The 21,158-nt window shown below is 39.4% G+C and overlaps 2 protein-coding genes across 2 annotated transcripts; one reads left to right on the top strand and one right to left on the bottom strand.

Moving 5' to 3' along the window:
- Window positions 1–1,013: 1,013 nt before the first annotated feature.
- On the bottom strand, window positions 1,014–12,201 carry LOC141431726 (rab3 GTPase-activating protein non-catalytic subunit-like). The gene is made up of 9 exons (XM_074092901.1): window positions 11,890–12,201; window positions 11,608–11,819; window positions 11,284–11,533; window positions 10,947–11,118; window positions 10,399–10,548; window positions 8,087–8,336; window positions 5,182–7,707; window positions 2,651–2,704; window positions 1,014–1,187 (listed from the first exon to the last, which is right to left on the bottom strand). Exons 1-9 carry the CDS (start codon window positions 11,969–11,971, stop codon window positions 1,014–1,016), a joined length of 3,870 nt encoding a protein of 1,289 aa, XP_073949002.1. The 5' UTR covers window positions 11,972–12,201.
- A 296-nt stretch (window positions 12,202–12,497) lies between these two features.
- On the top strand, window positions 12,498–18,350 carry LOC141431923 (uncharacterized). The gene is made up of 2 exons (XM_074093215.1): window positions 12,498–12,936; window positions 13,392–18,350. The coding sequence occupies exons 1-2, from the start codon at window positions 12,717–12,719 to the stop codon at window positions 14,744–14,746; spliced, it is 1,575 nt and encodes a 524-aa protein (XP_073949316.1). The 5' UTR covers window positions 12,498–12,716; the 3' UTR covers window positions 14,747–18,350.
- Window positions 18,351–21,158: the final 2,808 nt, after the last annotated feature.

Genomic DNA, 21,158 nt, shown 5'->3' with positions numbered 1-21,158 from the left:
TAAATCTGTTTAAAAAATATACCTCGTTAAGTTTCTTGCCGGATTCTTCTCAACAGAGGTTTTTCCGAACCGGTGGTAGATTTTTTTTTGACATTCATAAGTGCTTTAGATTAGATTTTTAGAAAAAATATGTCTCTGTCCTTTGCGAGGACAATTTTGCCAGTGTCTAGTAGGTTTTGCCGTTGTACGGTAAAACAATTCTAGAAACGAAATATGAGAGGTAATGGTGGATGAACGATGACAGCGCGAATCTCCATAAGTGCTTGTTTTAGCCTAAATTGAATAAAGATATTTTGACTTTGACATTGAACAAAAAAAAAGTTATTAACTGATCAGTGGACGGTTGTTTAAATTAAATAATCGTGAATTTCACCAATAACGAAATCGTCACAAGATATTTTCTGTGACAAATTTATAATACCACAATGACATTGAAATTAAAATATTTTAGTCATCATCATCATCCCAGCCTATATACGTCCCACTGCTGGGCACAGGCCTCCTCTCAGAATGAGAGGGCTTGGGCCGTAGTTCCCACGCGGGCCCAGTGCGGATTGGGAACTTCACACGCACCATTGAATTGCTTCGCAGGTTTGTGCAGGTTTCCTCACGATGTTTTCCTTCACCGCAAAGCTCGTGGTAAATTTCAAATGTTATTCCGCACATGAATTTCGAAAAACTCAGAGGTGCGAGCCGGGGTTTGAACCCACGACCCTCTGCTTGAGAGGCGATAGGTCAAACCACTAGGCCACCACGGCAAATATTTTAGTTATTAATTTATATTTCCATTCTTCCCGTTTCATTCTCAACAATAAATCAAACAACTAGATATGAGTGCCACTACACGATAGTTTTTGGTGCATTAGCCATAGTTGACAACCTTAGAGCGACCGCCGAGCGTGGGTATGAAAAGTGAAGTACATACAGGAGACTGACTTCTGAACTATCTGTGTTTTGTGGTATAGTGTCATGAGAAACAAGTTTCTATTACAATACTTAATAAATAACTACAACTACAGTTTCTTTCTTATCAAAACTTGGCAGCTGTCGATTATAAGTTGAGTCAATTTAACATCCTGGGGATCTACAGGATCTTTCGACTTCATTTCAACTTGGAATAGAATTTTTTGTAGCACTATCACGGTCGTTTCTAATGAAGGATGTGCTGGTATTGATGTATCCAGTACCTGAAACAACAATGCAACTTAAGACTTGAGTAGTTTAATTCAGCTGTTTTACTTTGCGGATGTTCATGTTTATAATTGTTTTTTCTGAAACATGACATGAAATATTAACATTGTGTTACAAATAATAGGCTGAGAAGTATCGCGATGCAGGCGCTGTGACTCGCCTGCCTGCGCGCGGTCACTAGCGGCCTGCAAAGAGATTTCATACAACTTTGCAGGCCGCTGGCCAGCAATGCGACCGCCTTTTGTTTCAACGCGCGCTCTGCGACACGGCCTACGCCGCCCGCCAGCAGCCAGCCCAGCGCGACACGCGCGCACACAATAGGGCGACCAGACTAGCGTCCCGCCAACTTGATTTCTTGTTTTTTTATTTTATTTCATGTCATGTTTGAGAAAAGCACTATAACACATGAACGTCCGGAACGTGGGGTTGCCGGCCTCGCTACGCTGGGCCGTCTATATCTGCTTGGCCGGTAACCCCCTACTTCCCGGCCTCTACAGTAATATACTATTATTCAATCAGCCTCTTACTTTTTTAATAAGTTTATTCACATAAATGACCTAAAATTATGTATACATAAATGTTTTTTTGTAAAAAAAGTTTGTTTAATACAATGGCTATACTTAGGTATATTCAGTAATCAGTCATTTATATTGATATCCAAACTATGTAGTTTCATATTGGTACAGGTATGCCGTATAAAGTTTGAAGTGATCTGATCAACGGAAGTGGCTGACAGATTTGACCTAAACAAACAAACATTGCAACTTAAATGAAAGCTTGTAATAGTACATTACTGTAGAGGCCGGGTTGCAGGCCAAGCAGATATAGACGGCCGAGCCTAGCGAGGCCGGATAGGGATGCGAGGCCAGCAACCCCACGTTCCGGCCGAGGCTTGTATAATGCTTTTCTCAACATGACATGAAATAAAATAAAAAAAACAAGAAATCAAGCATGGCGGGACGCTAGTCGGTCGCCCTGTTGTGTGCGCGCGTGTCGCGCTGGCTGCTGGCGCGGCGCTGCGGAGCGGTGCTGTTGGCGTAGCGTGCCCGAGAGCGCGCGTTGAAATAAAAGACGGTCGCACTGCCGGTCAGCGGCCTGCAAAGTTGTATGAAATCTCTTTGCAGGCCGCTAGAGTGACCGCGGGCAGGCAGGCGAGCCGCAGCGCCTGCAGCACGATACTTCCCGGCCTATTATTTGTAACACAACGTCAATATTTCATGTCATGTTTGTGAAAAGTTAAATTATGCCCACAGGCCATCTCCAACATGACGTCCTACGGCTGATATGATGACAATTTTGAAAAATGAAATTGGCGGTGTCTGGTTTTACCGTGTCTGCAGCCGCTTGTAGCGATGGGCGGCGACGATCCACTCGCGGGTTGGGCGAGTGCTCGAGGGCTGCGTTGAGGCGTTGGTGCTCAGAGCAAGTGGCGGCAACGCGCCCGCCGGCGGCCCGCAACCGGGATATAGCTCGGCGCCAGTGAGTCGTAGCCGACGTGGTAGAGACCAATCACCTAAAAGTTTAGTTTGTTAGCGGAACAAAGACGACGATATACTAAGCGAGACAACAGTATTTAAAAATTTGTCACGTTTATGTTCGTGAAATATCTAAATAAAATCATTTGCGGTTGGGTTAGCTCAGTTTTTTTAATTAATAGAACGTCTGACATAGTGACTTACAGCCTTATCATAAAAAATCCTTAATTGAGGTTGTATCGGTCTGTTACTTAGCAGACTGTTTAAAGCTGTTAGACGGTTGTCAGTAAGATGACATAAACGCTTGCAGCAGTCTGCTAGTTGGTGAGCGCTGATAGACTGAATTAGACTCGTTATATTGGCCACCTTGCAAATTCAAAGACAAAAAAAGCCTAACGATAATAAAAATAGTTGACAGCAGTGACAGCAAATTAGCAGAAAAAAATAAAAAGCGAGAAGTTTGCCGCCATTTCCGATCCGCATGTTTATGTTGTGCAAAAAGCCTATATTGTGTTAATCATCCTATTTTTTTTCATACTTATGTAATTTATTGCTGCTATTTAGAGGATTTTTAAATACAAATTCTGAAAATTTTTTTTCCTGGTTTTTTTTTTAATCTTTGCGTAACTTCACCCTTCACTAAAATATCTTCGGTATGGTTTTTTGCTCTTGTCAAAGTCAGCTGTTCAAACTTGTGGCGGCCATTTTGTGACTTAGCAGGCGAGATAAAGGAGGTCTACGGTCCGCTAACTTTAGCAGAGCCTGATCGACTGATTAGCGCTAACAGACGTTTATGAATCATGTTTTTTAGCATCGGGCCTTCAAGGAGCCTTCAAGGAGGCTCTAACTTTTTATGAATAAGGCTGTTAGTGTTTTTTACTAATATTTGAATTTGGAATCGTCGCGATTTGTTTTGTGGGTTGAATTCTAGTTTTGACATGCGATTTTTCTATTATAAATAGGTGGGGTTTTGAAGCATTTCAACCGCCATATCACGTGTGTTACTAAAATCCAAGGGTACACCATGAACAACCACACACCACACGCGATGGTGGTGATTGGAATTTTTTGTTATCGGACATATTAGTCGATTTTCGTAACACGCGGGAAACGGAGTTACAACATTATGATTGGTTATTTGGAGTCTTTTTGTATTTTTTAATTCAACTCCTGTTACTTTTACGGTCATCCCATAAAACCATATCGAAAATACAATTATATTAAGATTGGTTTTTTGGAATCTTTTTGTATTTTTTATTTCAATTTCAAATTTTTACTTTTACGGTCACCCGTAAAACCTAAATTGAAAATACAAACTGAAATATAGATGCACAGAAAAAACAGAAAAATAAGACTATCACTGGGAATCGAACCCAGGTCCTCGGTAATCCGTACCGCGTGCTATACCGATACACCACTGATGGTCAATTATATTAGTTATTATTATTAGTTATTGTATTTTCGATATGGTTTTACGGGATGACCGTAAAAGTAACAAATTTGGAGTTGAAATAAAAAATCATAATGTGATTGCTTAGTAGCGAGATCTCTTGTCCGGGTGAGAGGTTAGTTCCGAAAGGGTGTTACGTCTCTCGATGAGAGCGAAACATAGATGTCGTTAGTGCTGCTGCTTAAGTAGCGTAGTAGAAAAAAGCAACCTGAGATATGTGTGCATAAGAGAAACTCGTGTCTGTACTCCTGTCCAGTGGTGGTGTAGAGGTATGGCACGCAGCACGGAATGCTGAGGACCTGGGTTCGATTCCCAGCGCTGGTCTCTTTTTCTGGTTTTACTGTGCATCCATGTCTCAGTTTGTATTTTTGATATGGAGTTAAAACACTTCAAATCCTTGGTAAGGATTCAAATCAAATAAAAAAAAATGAATGAAGGTTGTTTTTACTTATTCTTATATATACCTTGTATACTAGAGTAAACCCGCGGCTTCGCACGCGTAAATCATTAGTTACAGCAGATGAATTGAAATTCCGGGATTTTAATAAAGTCTCGAGAGTTAAATTAAAACACCCATGGCAAATTACATGACTAAGCCCAGCGGTTGTTGTTTCGAAATTTTATCCCTATCCCGTGGGAATATCGGGATAAAAGTAGCCTATGTGTTATTCCAGATGTCCAGCTATCTATGTACCAAATTTCATGACTCTGAGCACAGTGGTTATTAGTTCGAGAATTTATCCCTATCCCGTAGGAATATCGGGTTTAAAAGTATCCTATGTTTTAATCCAGATAAACTTTTTGCCAAATTTCATCCAAATCCGTCTAGCCGTTTCAGCGTGAAGAAGTAACAAAAATACTCACTCACAAACTTTCACAATTATAATATTAGTAGGATTTCGGGGATCTCGGAAACAGCTCCAACTATTTCAATAAAATTTGGTATGTCGGGGTTTTGGGAAAACGCTTGTTGTCGAGTTTTAGCCCGAGCAATGCTCGGTCACCCAGGTACTAATGTACAAAACGAGTGGTTGTGGTTGCTTACAGACTTGTAGCTTTACTAACCTGTTGTCTCGTCAAAAAATCGCTGTCAATGTTCCACAGTTCGGCCAGCACGGCGATCTTCTCCATCCACCGCGAGCATTCCTCGCTGTTGTAGCTAGGCGCGCCGGCCACCGCCCCATCGTCGCAGCTCACAGTCTCAATCGCCGCGCGAATCAACTTCGTTACAAACTTCATGCGAGGATTCCGCAACTTCTCAGAAGCTTTCATACTTATTTCTCTTTTCGCCACACTGCCCGTAAGAGCTTCAAAAATGTACTGGTAATCGATATCATACAGAGTATCCAGAGGTTTCGACACCTTTACGTTAAAGTGACATTGGTAATATATCGTACAAGATATCTGATAGTTTAGATTTAAGATATCGTTATTGACTTTTTTGGTATCTTGCGCCACTTCTACTAAAGAAGGCATGCTGTCATCCCAGATCTTTTCGTACTGGATTTCTCGCTTCTCGTGATCTATAGACGTAGTCGAATATTTTAGAAACTCGTCTAAGTATTGTGTCGTGGCTTCTAAAAAGTTGACCAAAACCGTGTTGCCGAAGCCGACGTCCTGCAGGCACAACGGTTCTTTCGGCAGTTTGCCGACTTTACTGACGAGGCGACACGATGCTTCGAAGACGTGTCTGATGTACGTCGCCCATATTATCGCAAAGAGGCCTAGCCGTAAATGCGCGTCGGATATGTTCCTCAAGCAGCCCACGACTGCGAGGAGCTTACCGATGTGTTGCATGTCTGCTTGCCAGGCCATCGCGTACTCCCAGCACATGTTGGCAATGATGTAGTCCGCTGATGTACTGAGCGGGAACTGCTGCCGTAAAAGAGATAGCCACTTGAAGATTTTTGGATTTTTGTCCACATGTACTCTGTTGTTTTCCAAGAAGGGATAGGAGGCGCTATCTTCGTCGTCGGACTCGTCGTCGCCGGCGCCGGTCTGGTTTTCCATGAGCTCATTGGCTACGATCGCTTCTGGGACCACGCCCATACCGCACAGCCACTTTGCTATCAGTTCTGTTACGGAGCCCTTACCTCTTGTGTAAATGTACTTTAGGTTTATGCTTATGTCGTCAAACTGTAGTTTTGGCAGGTGATTGCCGTCGAATTTGTCTTTGAACATAAGAATTATGGTCAGGAGAGAAATATCTTCCAGTTTACCGATCAGTATACCCCATTTCGCATTCTCTTTCGTGAGAGACTCCCACGCTTCTTCTTCAATTTCAGAGTATTTTATTTCATAAATTTTGGAGACGGCTTTGCAAGCCATAGCCACGATCATGCTCCGTAGAGGACAAGACATGTTTACGAGCAGATCACGGATGTCTTGCCACCAAGGATACACTTCGTTGTATGAAATATTCCTAGCTTCTTCCGCCGCGTAACTCGTGTAGTATAAAACGGATATAAGTTTCTCTATTAGATCGATACTTATTTCTTCAAGCGGCATGTTCATTAAATGCATTATGACCAGCTTCATTACTTCTTTAGGGTCAATGGAACTGTTTTTAAGGATAGAGGTCAACATGGCAATATCATTTATTTTGAATATGGCTTTGAATACATCAGAAGCTAACTTATTAAGTTTTTCTACAGGTAGTTCCGGCTTCAAAACCAAGTATTTGGAAGTTTCTTCTAGCAGGAAACAAGAAGTAATTTCCTTAAATTCGTGACTCTTGCTTTCAGCAAATTTAACTCTTGCATGTTGATGTTCTCTATAACCGTTTTCTTGAGAAAGTATTAACAATCTCTCTAAAATACAATTATCATCTTCTAAGAGGTGGAAGTCTGGTCTTTCTTCTTCTTCTTCTACATCTAGACTAGTGTCCTCAGCCAAACCTTTCTCGATATTTAAGTAATTATAGATTTTTGTCATCAATTCTGTCATCTCATGTGTGGGTTCGTTATTTATACTTCTGTAAAACAACGTAAGCAAGCCGAGGTTTGCAAAATATCTTTTGGTCAGAAGTTCTTGCGATGTCAGTGAATCTATGCTTTCAATGTTATCCCAAAATAATTTTAAACACGAGATCACTACTTTTGACGGTATTTCATAGTTGCGAACCAACATTTCCAGGCAGTGTTTTTGTAAGTCCAATGTTTTTAACTTGGAAGCTTTATCAACGATTTCGGTTTCGAAATTGTCTGTTCCGCTCAGTGTTTTCTTAATGAATTCCCGCAAGTCCCGTAATATGTGCAAATCTTTGGATCTATTGGAGTGTTCGCCTTCTAGAGCGTAGAAGAATGGGATGACGAACTTCTTAAGTTTACCGTCCGGGTCGATCAGCACGCATTGCATTTCTGGCAAGTTTAGTTTCTTGTGCGTGTAACTTTTTTCCGCCCCCACGAGCCCGCACGTGTTGTAAATCAATTTGCCGTTCTTGGTGGCAGTAAATACGGCCACTCGGTTGCCGCGCTGCATTAGTCTTATGTCAATTAGGCCTTTTTTGGGGTTGTAAATGATTAGAAATGTCGCTTTACGCACTTCTTTAATAACTGAAAGCTGCGGCTTCTTACTATCTTGCTCAAACACCTGAAATAAAATAAAGAGGGACATCATGAAAAACCTGTAATGAATGGAACATGTAAGTTTTATTTTTCAAAACGTCCGGGTTCGATTCCCAAATTGAGAACTTTTTTTTTAATCTACAAGTATGTATGTCCCTGAAATCGATTACGTTGATCTTAAGAACAAATCTTTGTATGTAGACTTGCCCACACTGACCGATTTAAATGTACCACTCTATATAATGCGTCCGAGTTGAGAAACTTCGATGGCGCGTTGTAGGATGTGGACTTTCTATATCTGCTAACTAGATGGCGCTAGGAGTCGCTACACACTCGTTATGTGAATTTGTGCTTCTTTTTGTAGCACGATCTAAAGACGGCAGGATATCAGAGGATCAAGTCACCTGTACAAAAGCGCACTGTGCGTCCCGATACCCCTTGAACAGCCGGATGAGGTGTCCGCGCGCGACGTCCAGCACAGCGACGCGGCCGAGCGAGTCGGCGACGGCGGCGAGGCGGCGGTCGGGCGCCACGGCGGCTCCTGCGCCCGCGCGCGCCCCGTCCCGCAGCGCCGCGCGCAGCGACAGCGCCTCCACGCGCACCTGCGGCTCCTGCGCCGCCGCCGCCTCCGCCGACCCGCCGCCGAGCCAACCCCTGCGTTACAATAACAATAAAACCCGGATTCAGCCTTTTTGCAGAATTATTGTTTGCCTATTGTTTCATTTTCCAATTTTCACTGAAACCAAAACGAAATCCCAGCGTATTATCTTATGCTTTTATAGAACGCAGTATGTTAGGTTAGTTATGTTTGTTTTCTCAAACATGACATGAAATATTGACGTGTTACAAATAATAGGCTAAAAAGTATCGCGATGCAGGCGCTGTGACTCGCCTACCTGCGCGCGGTCACTCTAGCGGCCTGCAAAGAGATTTCATACAACTTTGCAGGCCGCTGGCCGGCAACGCGACCGTCTTTTGTTTCAACGCGCTCCGCAGCCGCCGCGCCAGCAGCCAGCGCGACACGCGCGCACGCAACAGGGCGACCAGACTAGCGTCCCGCCATGCTTGATTTCTTGTTTTTTTTATTTTATTTCATGTCATGTTTGAGAAAAGCATTATACAAGCCTCGGCCGGAACGTGGGGTTGCCGGCCTCGCATCCCTATCCTATCTATATCTGCTTGGCCTGCAACCCAGCGTCTACAGTAATGTACTATTACAAGCTTTCATTTAAGTTGCAATGTTTGTTTGTTTGGGTCAAATCTGTCAGCCACTTCCGTTGATCAGATCACTTGAATCTTTATACGGCATACCCGTACCAGTACGAAACTACATAGTTTGGATATCAGTATACCTAAGTATAGCCATTGTATTAATAGTAGATTATAGTCGTGGCCTGGAAGTAGGCAATTGCTGGCTGAGTATGAGTATTAAACGGACGAGCTTGCGAGTCCGTTTAACTAATACGAAGCCAGCAATAGCTATTCCAGCCGAGACTAATATAAAGCTTTTCTCAAAAATGGTGAATAATTCTGAAATATAATAAACTTTTTCTCAAAATATATTATAAAATTTAATTTTATTCCAATATTTTTCTTATGCTTTCCCGCCTTTTTTCATTAAAAATAAACTGCAGGTGTATTTTTCCACCGAAAACACCACTAGCTATTTCAGACCCAATAGAAAAAGTCCGGAGTTCAAAATATCTGATACCGGCCATTAGACTTGGCTGTATACGACTTGTGCCAACATTTCCATGGCCTTTTTAACTTTAAAAAAAAATGTGACTGATTGCAGGCGCGCTAATTCGTTATTGTCGAGCTAGCGCGCCTGCAATCTTTTTAACTTTTTAATTTTTCGCTGACCATAAACTATGCACTTCACCTTCTGATATGTAAAGAATAATGTCAAATTTTACGGACATTTAAGAGAAAAAATATTTTAATTTCATTTCATACAACTTTGCAGGCCGCTGGCGCCGCTGGCCGGCAATGCGACCGCCTTTTGTTTCAACGCGCGCTCTGCGACATGGCCTACGCCGAGCAGCACCCGCAGCCACCCGCCGCCCGCCAGCAGCCAGCCCAGCGCGACACGCGCGCACACAACAGGGCGACCAGACTAGCGTCCATCAACTTGATTTCTTGTTTTTTTATTTTATTTCATGTCATGTTCCAGAAAAGCACTATACAAGCCTCGGCCGGAACGTGGGGTTGCCGGCCTCTACAGTAATGTACTATTTATGAAAGTTCTGACAAAAGTATAGTTTCAGAGAAAACCCGGAGTTGGCAAATGAAACATTTGGGAAACGTGAGTTCGGAAAATGGCAGAGAATCATTAAGACCATTTATTTCGGAAATCATGGCCCATACACTAAATACCTTACAAACTAGCATACATATTTATAATAAATAAAAACACAATATTTAAAACTAATTAGCAGGTGAAAAAAAGGCGTTACCCCAATGTCTCACTGTTCCTGACATCGCATTCATCTACAAATACAGACATTTGTTACTAGCCTCTACCCGCGACTTTGCATTTTCCAATATTTTTTCTACTCAATTCTAGATTTTATCTTCTTACTGAGTTTAAACAATACCCCCCTGATGGTTGATGGAGTGGATAGCTGGATGGATGATGGTTTTTTTTTGGCTTAACTTAAAACCTACGGCTCCATTTATACCCTTCTGGTACGGAATTCTATCTAGAGATACTCACGGCAATGCTGATTTTATTTTATGCGCAACTGCCCTGGCCACATCTTGTAATGGAGGTGTAGTGCCACCCTCCAGAGCGTAATGGAAGCCCACATATGGCTTGACTCCTGCTCCAAGAATCAGAGTATTCATGGGAGGGATGGAACGATACCTGAAACCACATTCAACATCAGTATATCTACATTAAAACAACAGGACACAAGTGTAATAAATAATGTAGAGGTAATTCAGCTTAATAATTATTCCGCTAATAGCAAGCCAATTTCTATATTACAAATTGTTAAAACATTTCAATTCTAATCATAGACTATGGCAGATTTAATGGTGATTTACTAAAGTATGGTTGTAAAATGACCTTCACTAGTTGTCTGGCGCGTGGATATTATTACGCTTTCATATATTTTCTAGTGTAGCAACAGCAAATATTTACATACAAGCAACAGATACATAAGGATAGATCATCAATGTTCATGCTTTGGGGCTACATTGAAGACTGCAGTTGTCACCAAACACATCAGATTTTATGGCATAGAATAGGAAAATACATACCAAGTATCATATCCTCCATAAGTGGAGGCAGAGAGGAGGTGGTCATACGAGTTTTTGAGCTCCAAGCCAACAACAGCTGCATCATTGATCTGCTCTTGGTCGCTGAAGCTCCATTTCCGAATACTTAGACTTCTGTTATCCACAGAATAATTTTCCTGGACACCAGCTTGCACTATAATAGAAAATAAGTGGGAGATACTTCAACACAGTGTAGGTCTAGGTTTGGACAAGTTTATTGTCAAGATGTTTCAACACTGGAGACTTCCAGCTGGGACATAATGCAAGCTTAGTCAATAAGAATAAAGAATGTGAATCACATAAACATAATTAGTCATACCTTTTGCCAGCTGAGCCTTGGCACTTCTCAACAGCTGAAATAAGCTAGTCCCTGAAATGATGCAGACACTGGTTTGAAACAGCACATGGATGTCATCAGGTAGAGTCCCATAGGATCCTGTGTGACACGATATCCGCATCACTGGGAGTTCATCCAGCTTTTCCATTGACAACAAGTGCCCAGTGTTGGTGTAGAAAGCAACACTACCATTGTTAAACCCTACAATAATACAAAACCAGTCAGGTCCATTCTGAAAAATAGAAGCAGTATAAACATTTGCCATCTACTAATCATAAAACTTGATAAAATCATGTGAATACTTACTTGAGATGATTGATGCGATGGACAAATCGACAGAGCTAGCATAGCCGTTATATTAGAAGGCAGTGAACCACTCCAAGATATCAAGTACGTGTTTCTGTCTGTCGAGCGGATCCATTGCGAAGTGAGCAGGCACAGGCGACTGCGGTAGCCCACTGCCAGCAGATTCCCGCAGGGCGACAACGACACCGTACATTGAGACAGCCAACTTGTGTCTAAGATGAACAAAAGCTCATAAGTTATTTGTTACGTATTATAATAATACTGTTATGGAACTTATTTTACCTTCTTTTTCGGGTATGAACAAAGCTCGTCCTAAACTAGAAATATCCCCACAGTCAGCGAATACCAACACCTGGCACGACATTTTTCAGAAACATTAACGATGTGTTAATCAAGAACTTGCTAAACAGCAATAAAATAGAATTATTCAGGAAATTTTGTCGAAGTTGTAAACAAAGCAAAGAGTATATTGGTGAAATCTATTACACGATATTGGTCCGATTTAAGCTAATAAACTATTTTGAAAACACTATGTCAGTTTATAATCATACTAAGTAAATAAATATAATTCATTCAAAGGTCAATTTGGACTATAATAAGTACAGCTGTCAAATCAAAAGCTGTCATGTCAAACAAAAACACTGTGTTCAGGAATGCGCTCCTCAAAGGAAATCAAATGAAAATTAAAAATAAACTAACAATAAAAAAATCTCATCAAAATCAGATCATCCATTTAGGAGCTACGATGCCACATTCATATAACATCTCGTCGAGGGTTAAATAAAATGAAAAGAGTTTTCTAGAAGAGTCTAACATAGAACGCTACCTAGAGGAAATTTTAATTTCAACAATTTCTGAACTAAATGGAATTGTCATTGTCACATTGTCAATATCCATTCCATCCCGAAATCCCGAATCCCGATTTTTAGAACGAATGGGATGGGATGAGACTTCTGCAAAAACTATATTTTATTTTACTTTTATTTGTGCCTGATTCTATTTCGGCGCAATCACTAGGAGGTTTGTTAACGTTATAAATCATAATGAAACCTATTTACGGCGTAATCCGAAGAAACGAAATGTGAATTACTTAGTTTTATCAAGACGCGATGGGGTGCTTACAAAGCAAGAACGAAGTATCGGAGCTACACCCGAACGTGTTTCGTGTAGTCAACATAGATGAGAACGGCGTGGAATTGTGTTCGGGTGAGCTCGAGATAACAGACACTGACATAATCCTGTATAGAGAAGGGAGGGAGCAAACTGTTTGGCCTCTACACTCCCTGCGTCGTTATGGTTTTGAAGGCGAAATCTTCAGTTTTGAATCAGGTACAGTATTTAAATAGATTTTCATTTGTGGTTACTGAAATAATATTTAAAAAAAAAAAGATTACACAGAAGCTCAACAAGGCATTTGTACTTTCATTTATTGGTAAAATGGGAATCAACATGCAAATAATGACACCAACTTTGAACTTTGCCAACAAACTTTAATGTATGATAATAAAAAATGCCCAATGCAAGGCGAGCTTGTGCTTAGGAAGGTTATCACATATGCCTGTGTGGTGGTAAAGAAATAATATCATGGGGCTTAAATTTGCACTTAGCTTTTATTCTTATAATAATAAATCCTAACTTAATCTAAACTTTTTATTTATTTTATAGCAATAGTAAACTTTTGTAGTTAGTAGTAGACTAATTATTATATTTTAATCTCTAACATGTTAGGTATTCACTTTACCTAAAAGAATTATTTGTAATTTTTTAATTTATGTGTTTTGTAGGAAGAAGATGTGAGACTGGTGAAGGCATATATGGATTTAGATGTCGCAGAGCTTCCTTACTCTTCCGAACACTACAACAGCACATACAACTGAGAAATGTTATCCATGACTCTGTGCCATATCCAGCAACAAGAGTAACGGGCACACCGCCTTCTCAAGGCCGGCAAACACTGCAGGCGAGTGTGGTTCACCGTTCTTCCATTGACAATACTCACACTGATAATGGGCCATCTACAATCACTAATAATATCTCTAATATAGTGACTCACACTGGGGGACCTAGAAATGTCACCCAATCACCCAGATCTCCCTCCAGTGCAGATATATTGGAAGTTATGCCGCTCTATCCTCGCTCCCAGACCAACACTAACCATGTCACCAATGTCTATCAAGTCAGAGACTTTAAAAGAGAACACAACAACAATCAGGCTGAAGCCACTGCTGAAACACGACATGTTTACAGCAATGACCTCAATAGAGATTTAGCAATACTCAGAAACACCCTGCGGCAGGAGACTGTCCTCAATACTATAAGAGATATAGAAGATGAGACCAGATTCCTTGAAAGCAGATATTTAAATGAAAATATTGCAGCAGATCAAGTTACATCTTTGTCACCTACTTTCAGCAGCAGCAGTGAACACTATGCTCAGCTCAGTATGGAACAACAAGAATCAGCCAGACTTTACATGAATATAGTTCCATGTGATACCAACTCTGATTCAAAGACTGAAGGGCCCCCCTCCACACCCCTCACACCTAAGCAAGTGGAATATTGTAACTTATCAGTTGGAATCAAGCCAGAAATTAATACTTATGCAAACTTCTCTCTAGGCGAGATTGATAATAAAAATGTTAAGTTGTTACATTTCACAGCACCAAATATGGAGCACAGTCAAAAGTTTTCAGAGTCTGATACATTTCCATCATTATCGCCAGTGGAAGAGTTGGAAGTAAATTATGCTGTTTTAGATATTGATGCTAATAAGGAAGCTGTTAAAAGTAGTACGGAGTTTGCTTCTCCGGAGAGTCAGTCATACAATAGCTCAAGGAATGAAAGCAGTGCCTCATGCACTTCGCAGCCGAGAGGGCGACTGGTGTCACAGGCGAGTGTGGAGCGCGCGCCGCCCGCGCCCCCCGCGCCCCCCGCGCCCGCCCCCGCGAATCCTACCTCCGCGCCTACCAGCAACGTCGGCTACACCACTATTGACTTTGACAAAACCGTCGCGCTCACCTCAGTCGCGGCGGGCGCAGACGTGGACGTGGACGGTCCCCGTAAAACGAGGCACGACTCGACTAACATCCTATGCGGCAGCCCAAATAGCACAGACAAACCTAGGTTAAGTTTTAGTTAAATACTTGTTCCATTATTTTTGTAATGAGGCTAAAAGGTAACATGGTACACTCGTTTTAACAAGTACAAGTTGTAACATAAATATTTTAGTGATTTGCTAATTGCATCTGAGTGTACTTTCTTGCCCGTTTATGACTTGCCGTTGCCAAATGTAATTGCCAAATGACACCGATTTAGTACTGTCCAAATAATAAGTTAACACTGCTAAGTTGCCAAATATCACAGTACTTTTTATTTTGCTTAATTATAATATGACAATATGGTTTTACTGGTTTAATCAACGTCTATAACATGTTTATAAGGAGAATACTCTATTAATATTATTATTTTAAAACTAAATCGGAATGAAATGTCTTCGAAAAGCGTCACTGATTTCAATTAAATTGATAAATCAAAAATACGTGTCAAAATAGTTTTGTACAAGAAATGTTAGATTAAATAAAATGTTAAGTTATGTTAATGTTACGAACTTGTGATTAAGATAAGAGCAAAGTTTGTTCAACTAGAACTAGACATTTGTTGGTTATATAATCTTAATATATAAAAATGAATCCCTATTTCCCTTGGTCTTGGCTAAGGGGGAGGCCTTTGTCCAGCAGTGGACGTCTTCCAGCTGATGATGATGATGATGATTTCCCTTGGTCTCGGCATCACGCGTGAACGGCTGGACCGATTACGCTAATTATTTTTTTGTTGGCACTAGTAATTTTCCCCTTAATGCTCACACATGTTTTGCAACATTTTTTACGTGTTGCTATAATGGGATGATTTTAAATAAAGCCATATGATATCTAGCCAGATTAGCTATTTATTAATAAACCTAATAACTTTTATTTTGCAATTGCACTTGCTAAATTGCTTTATTATTTTGAATTAACGCTATACTTGATTTTATAAAATTAGGCGTCTATTTTATTGAGCATTCTTTTTTCTGAACATGATTTATTTTTGTCATGTTTTTCATCATTTTAATAGACATCGGTTCCACGCTCATCAGTTCAGTCCATCATTTCTGATGGTTTAGACAATTATCTCTAGACTAGACTCTAGAGTGCTGAAAATTACATTTATTTAATAATATTTATAATGATCGACGGAACTGACGCCAAAATGAGCGTTTAAACGATGTCATACAGTAACTATTCGCTGGATTAACAATTACCTACCTACAACTGACAGATCGGAACCGATGTAATCCCGGTACTTTCCATTCATTGTCAAAGCCTATAATTATAATAATATGTTGCACAAATGGCTGTGCCATTTCTCTATAAGTACACGGTCAAATAAAATGTGCTAGGACTTTATTATAACAATGTTTTGTCTACATATTTTTATTTAATGTGTGTGTGTAATCAATCACTCTTAAGTATGTTCAAAAATGAAGTTCACCTTTCTGTGCAGTCAGCGTCAAATAATATAAAGGACCAAGCTCTAACGCACATGACAATAATTTAGAGAGATGAAGATGATACGATGTATTTGTACGCATCGGGTACTTCCTTATATAAGTATTTGTCACTGACTGTACAAACAGCTTAGTACAGCCGTCCGAGCCAGATCAGATATTTCAGTGCTGAAAAGTTGATCAAAATTATTATGCTACCCCTTTGACAAAATGTTTTTTTCACTTCTCATGCTCGTACAGTGGCTATGCTGGAGCTAGGCGACATAAAATTACTTTTTATGCTCTAGCAGGCTCTAGCTAGTGCATAAAATAAAATATTCGTCTAAGACCAAGGTAATCAGGTGTCAACAGCCACAAACAAAAGTTTCTATATATTTATAGTAATTTTTATTTTATGTAAAACTAAAAATTAATCAAATCAATCAAAATAAATAAATCAAACTAAAAATTTATAATTATATAGAAATGCATAAAAATTAAAAGGTATCTAGTAAGTGAATAATTGTTTCCACTGTTGCTATTTAATTTCCTCTCAATTGAAGTGAAAAGCAGATTGTAAACTCGAGCATTAAACGCATTTTCCGCTCGACGTGTCTATCCACCCTCGCCGCACCAGCTCGGGTGGCTATATGAACGTCTCAGGTAAAATAGGTCGTCTTATGATCTTTTTCTACAATCTTCCATTTTTTTTAGTTTACATTTTATGTCCTGATAAAATGTGAGGTCATCTAATGAGAATGAGGGTTTCGTTTAGCGAAACTTTGAGCACTTTCTTTATAGGTCATAAACATACGTACTCGTATGTAAATTTAGCATTGCCTGTGATTTGAACGGGTGCTTGACATAACTATATATTTTTTTGCAATTGTGTTTAAATTATTGTTGCTATTAACAGCGCAGCGCTTTGTATTGATATGACCCCATATAAAATAACTTGTAATTATCATTATTTACATTACAAGTACAAAAACAAAAAATGACAATATTTTGGTTTAAATTTGGCTTTATGCAGCTAGTTGCTGACATTCCGAATTATTCCAATAAGGAAAAGAAAATTGGAGATTTGTGTTAGCAATATTTTGTCAATCTAGATATAGTCAGCGTAAAATACATAAGTATGTAAAACGAATGATATTATACAAAGCGGTCAAGGTGCTTAAATATGTGTGACATGACATGGCTATTGTATTGTGTAATTGCCAAGAGTATAAGTGCGTGTTCTAATATTTTTGAGCACTTTGGGTGCTTATAAATTTACTATATATCTGATGTCGACTATACGAAACGATAAATAAAAAATAATAATATAGCAAGAAAAAAGCTATAAAAATATATAAATCCATCTTTAAGTAATTTATATTTATAATTGACTAAATACGATGGAAATGTTATCGAATTAAAATTATATCTAACATAATATTAGGTTGTTATCGTATGTGTTACAGTGTACAAATAAAAGCGAGCCGTTTAAGATACCAAAAGCTTTTATAAGTTATTTTAGAATCAAGTGCAATATTGAGACTCACGCATTTCTGAAGCCTCTGTCGGGACTTATACTAAACTAGCACATACCACTTTAAAAGTGTAGTGTCCTTTCCTTAGTACAGTCGCCATCAGATATTTTGGAGCGGCCAAGGTGCTCAAAAATATCGATACATGAACTCTAATACCTTAATAATAGAGTGCATGTGCCGATAGTTTTGACCACCTTGGCCGCTCCGAAATATCTAATGGCGACTGTACAGTAGGTACAAGGCGACAGATTAGTAGAACACTTATTTATACATGATAAATGTTATGTATACTTATCATGCATGCATCATGGCATGATTCCTTCTTTACTGTATCTAGCGTAACCAAAGAATTTGAATGACATAAGTACCACTGTCGAAATTTGTCCTAGTAAATGTCATAGTCGTAATTACATATACCTAATGCTTGCTAAAGGAATTATACTCGCAAATGTGGTACGTTATTCCAGTTGTTCGGTTTTCATCGTGGACTTTAGTTGTTACGCCTGTATGGAACCTTGTCATAGCTAAATGTTAACTAAATAGTTGTAAGCAACATGTTGCTCACGATTGCTAAGATTGCATTGTGGTGTGGCTCATAAAAATAATGTCCACTAACTTACGCCAAAGATTCCATACAGGAAAGCGCGATCGTAATAAATAAGACATAGAGATTTAAAAAAAAATATATGTGTTGTGTACTAGATTTAATCATAGGTAGGTAAATTTAATATTGTCTACTTCAACTTTCAATGCGAAAATATCAGGACAGGACAAGAGGCTACTAGTTTAGGTACAGTCGCCATCTGAAGTATCGGAGCGGTGAAGTGAAGGTGCTCAATAATAAATAATTGAACACTGTAACGTCAAAGACATAGAGTTCACACATTTTTAAATACCGTGACCGCTTCGATATATCCGATCGCGATTTTTATGTAGTGTACCTAATGAATGAGACTGAAAACATTGATATCACAATAAGACCTAGACATTTTCGCCGTTTGTTATCAATTTTGTATGTTATATATTTTATATACTAAAGTCTCAGTAGGTACAATCGGTATTGTTTCAGCTGCTACACTCGTCGCTAAAACAATTTCATAGTTGGTACAGGATAATGGTGACCTATGTCGGAACTACTATTATTTGTCATATACTACGGCATGGCTTTAGTAGCAGGCTAGTTGGTGGCTTATTGCGTGTATGGGTGTCTCTGTGTAAATAGTGTTTAGAGTATAAAAGTACTTCACAGCGGCGCCACCGTCTATAAGTGTAATCACGCTTATGTTCAAAATTACTTCCACTTTTATCCATCTTGGGCTTGTTACCCACTCACAAAAAGTTTTTCTGTAGGTATATTAGGTACATTATTTGCCACTTGTAGCGTAAGTCACGGCGTGCTATTCAAGCCGTCGCCAAAAAAGAATCTATTGCCCTTGTTTTGCCAACTTCCCGCGCTTGAATTTATGCCTGCCACTATCTTAATAAATAGTCGGTCATTTCATTATCTTGATTAGGCGCCGGTATTCATGCAACGAAGCTTTCTTGGGCCCGTCCAAAGTTATTAGAGCAGAGCATGCTATATTGAAAAAATATAATATTTTATATAATATAGGCGAATTAAGCGACGGTAGATAAAGCACCTGATCATCCGAGGTTGATGGTTCCTACTGCAGTGCTTGTATGTTTTTGAAGGCTTGTATAAATAAATTTTGGTTTAAGAGTAGTGTGATTTAATGGATACCAAACATTATAGCTTTAATTATTGTAGTTTTTTTTGTGATAAGTAAGATACAGTGTTTACCTAAGTTGATAGAACATGTTTTATTCCGTTTCGCATGAGATGAATTGAATATGCAATGCGTGTCGCGGTGGTAGGTTTAAGAGAATGTTGAACTAATACCAGAACCGCGGCGGGCGTATTGACGTTTGTGCAATCCCTATGGGCGACCTACTTTTGTGGTTGCTCAGTGTATTTTAATAAAAACATTGAATAAAATTTGGAAATTTTATTCTTAAACTTAAGTAAGATACAGTCAGCATCGAATATACGAGAGCGGCTAAAGCGGTCTAATAAATCGCAGAACACGTCTTCGTTTCGTTTTAATTGTCAAGGCCACTATAATATAGAGAACGTTCATGGCTGATGAATGCCTTTTGACGGGTGTTCTGCCTTATCGCAGAAATTCCTTTGACCGAATATCACTTGCCAACCAACGTTTCGCCGATGATTCACTTTGACAACTAACTATTACCAAATTTGTGTATGACATTGTCGTCATTTTTGTGTGACGTGTCATTTGGTCGAATTTTTATGAAGCAGAATAAGTATCATAATGACTCGAAACGTTTGGAAAACTTATCATTAATTTGTCAAATCTTTCATTAGGTCAAACAACTAGATAATATGACTATTTAAACGAATAACGTTTCGTCAGTGCAACAGTTCCCTTTTCATACCTATGCCAACTTTTTAGGGTTCCGGAGCCAAAATGGCAAAAACGGAACCCTTATAGTTTCGTCTCGCCATGTCTGTCTGTCTGTGTGTGTCTGTCTGTCTGTCCGTCCGCGGCTTTGCTCAGGGACTATCAATGCTAGAAAGCTGTTATTTTGCACGGATATATTAGTAAACTATGCCGACAAAATGGTACAATCAAAAATTAAAAAAAAAAATTTTTAGGGTATAGACGTAAAGTGGGGGTGATTTTTTTATCTCATCCTACCCTAAAGTGTGGGGTATCGTTGGATAGGTATTTTAAAACCATTACAGGTTTGTGAAGACGATTTTTCGATTCAGTGATTTGTTTGCGAAACATTCACTTTAAAAGTGCATATTTCCCCTCTAAAATCTAAACCGGTGCGGTTGGTGAAGAAATTTGAAAAAATTCAGGATGGTAGTAAGATCAAACTTTCAAGGAAAACTATAACGGCTAAGTTTGATTCAGAATTATTAGTAGGTTATGAATAAATAGCAGCCTAAGGTATAAAATATACCTAAACTTGGAAGATTCCATATAAAATACGAAATCCTTAGAAAAGTATTACTTAATTTTTTCGTAATGGCTACGGAACCCTATTTTGGGCGTGTCCAACACGCTCTTGGCCGGTTTTACTTATTTATAAACTACAAGTAATGTCATAAGTAAGAGTTACACACCTTTTTTTCAATTGGCAATACTAATTAAAAATAACAGTTTTGTACCGAAATCTTAATGTGTGACAAAGTGCAGTTAGGTGCGGCGACGAGCGAAGCGAGGAGCAGCGTGTTAGGTTAACCGTGAGCGAACACCGCGAGCGAGCGTGCCGCGGCAACGGCCGGCGAGTGCCAGAATCATATTAGAGTAAGGCTCACGAGCGTTTTGCCCGCCTGTTCCAGTGTGTTATGAATATTGATGCACACAATAACTATTTGCGTCAACTTCTGATACAAGTAGTTTCTCTTTGAAGTGCAGTATTCATCCTTATATTAATAGAAACGGGCCATCGTTCGTACG

This window comes from Choristoneura fumiferana, chromosome 10 (assembly GCF_025370935.1).
Source record: "Choristoneura fumiferana chromosome 10, NRCan_CFum_1, whole genome shotgun sequence".
NCBI classification, from domain to species: domain Eukaryota; kingdom Metazoa; phylum Arthropoda; class Insecta; order Lepidoptera; family Tortricidae; genus Choristoneura; species Choristoneura fumiferana.
This window is presented reverse-complemented; position numbering and strand designations above follow the sequence as displayed.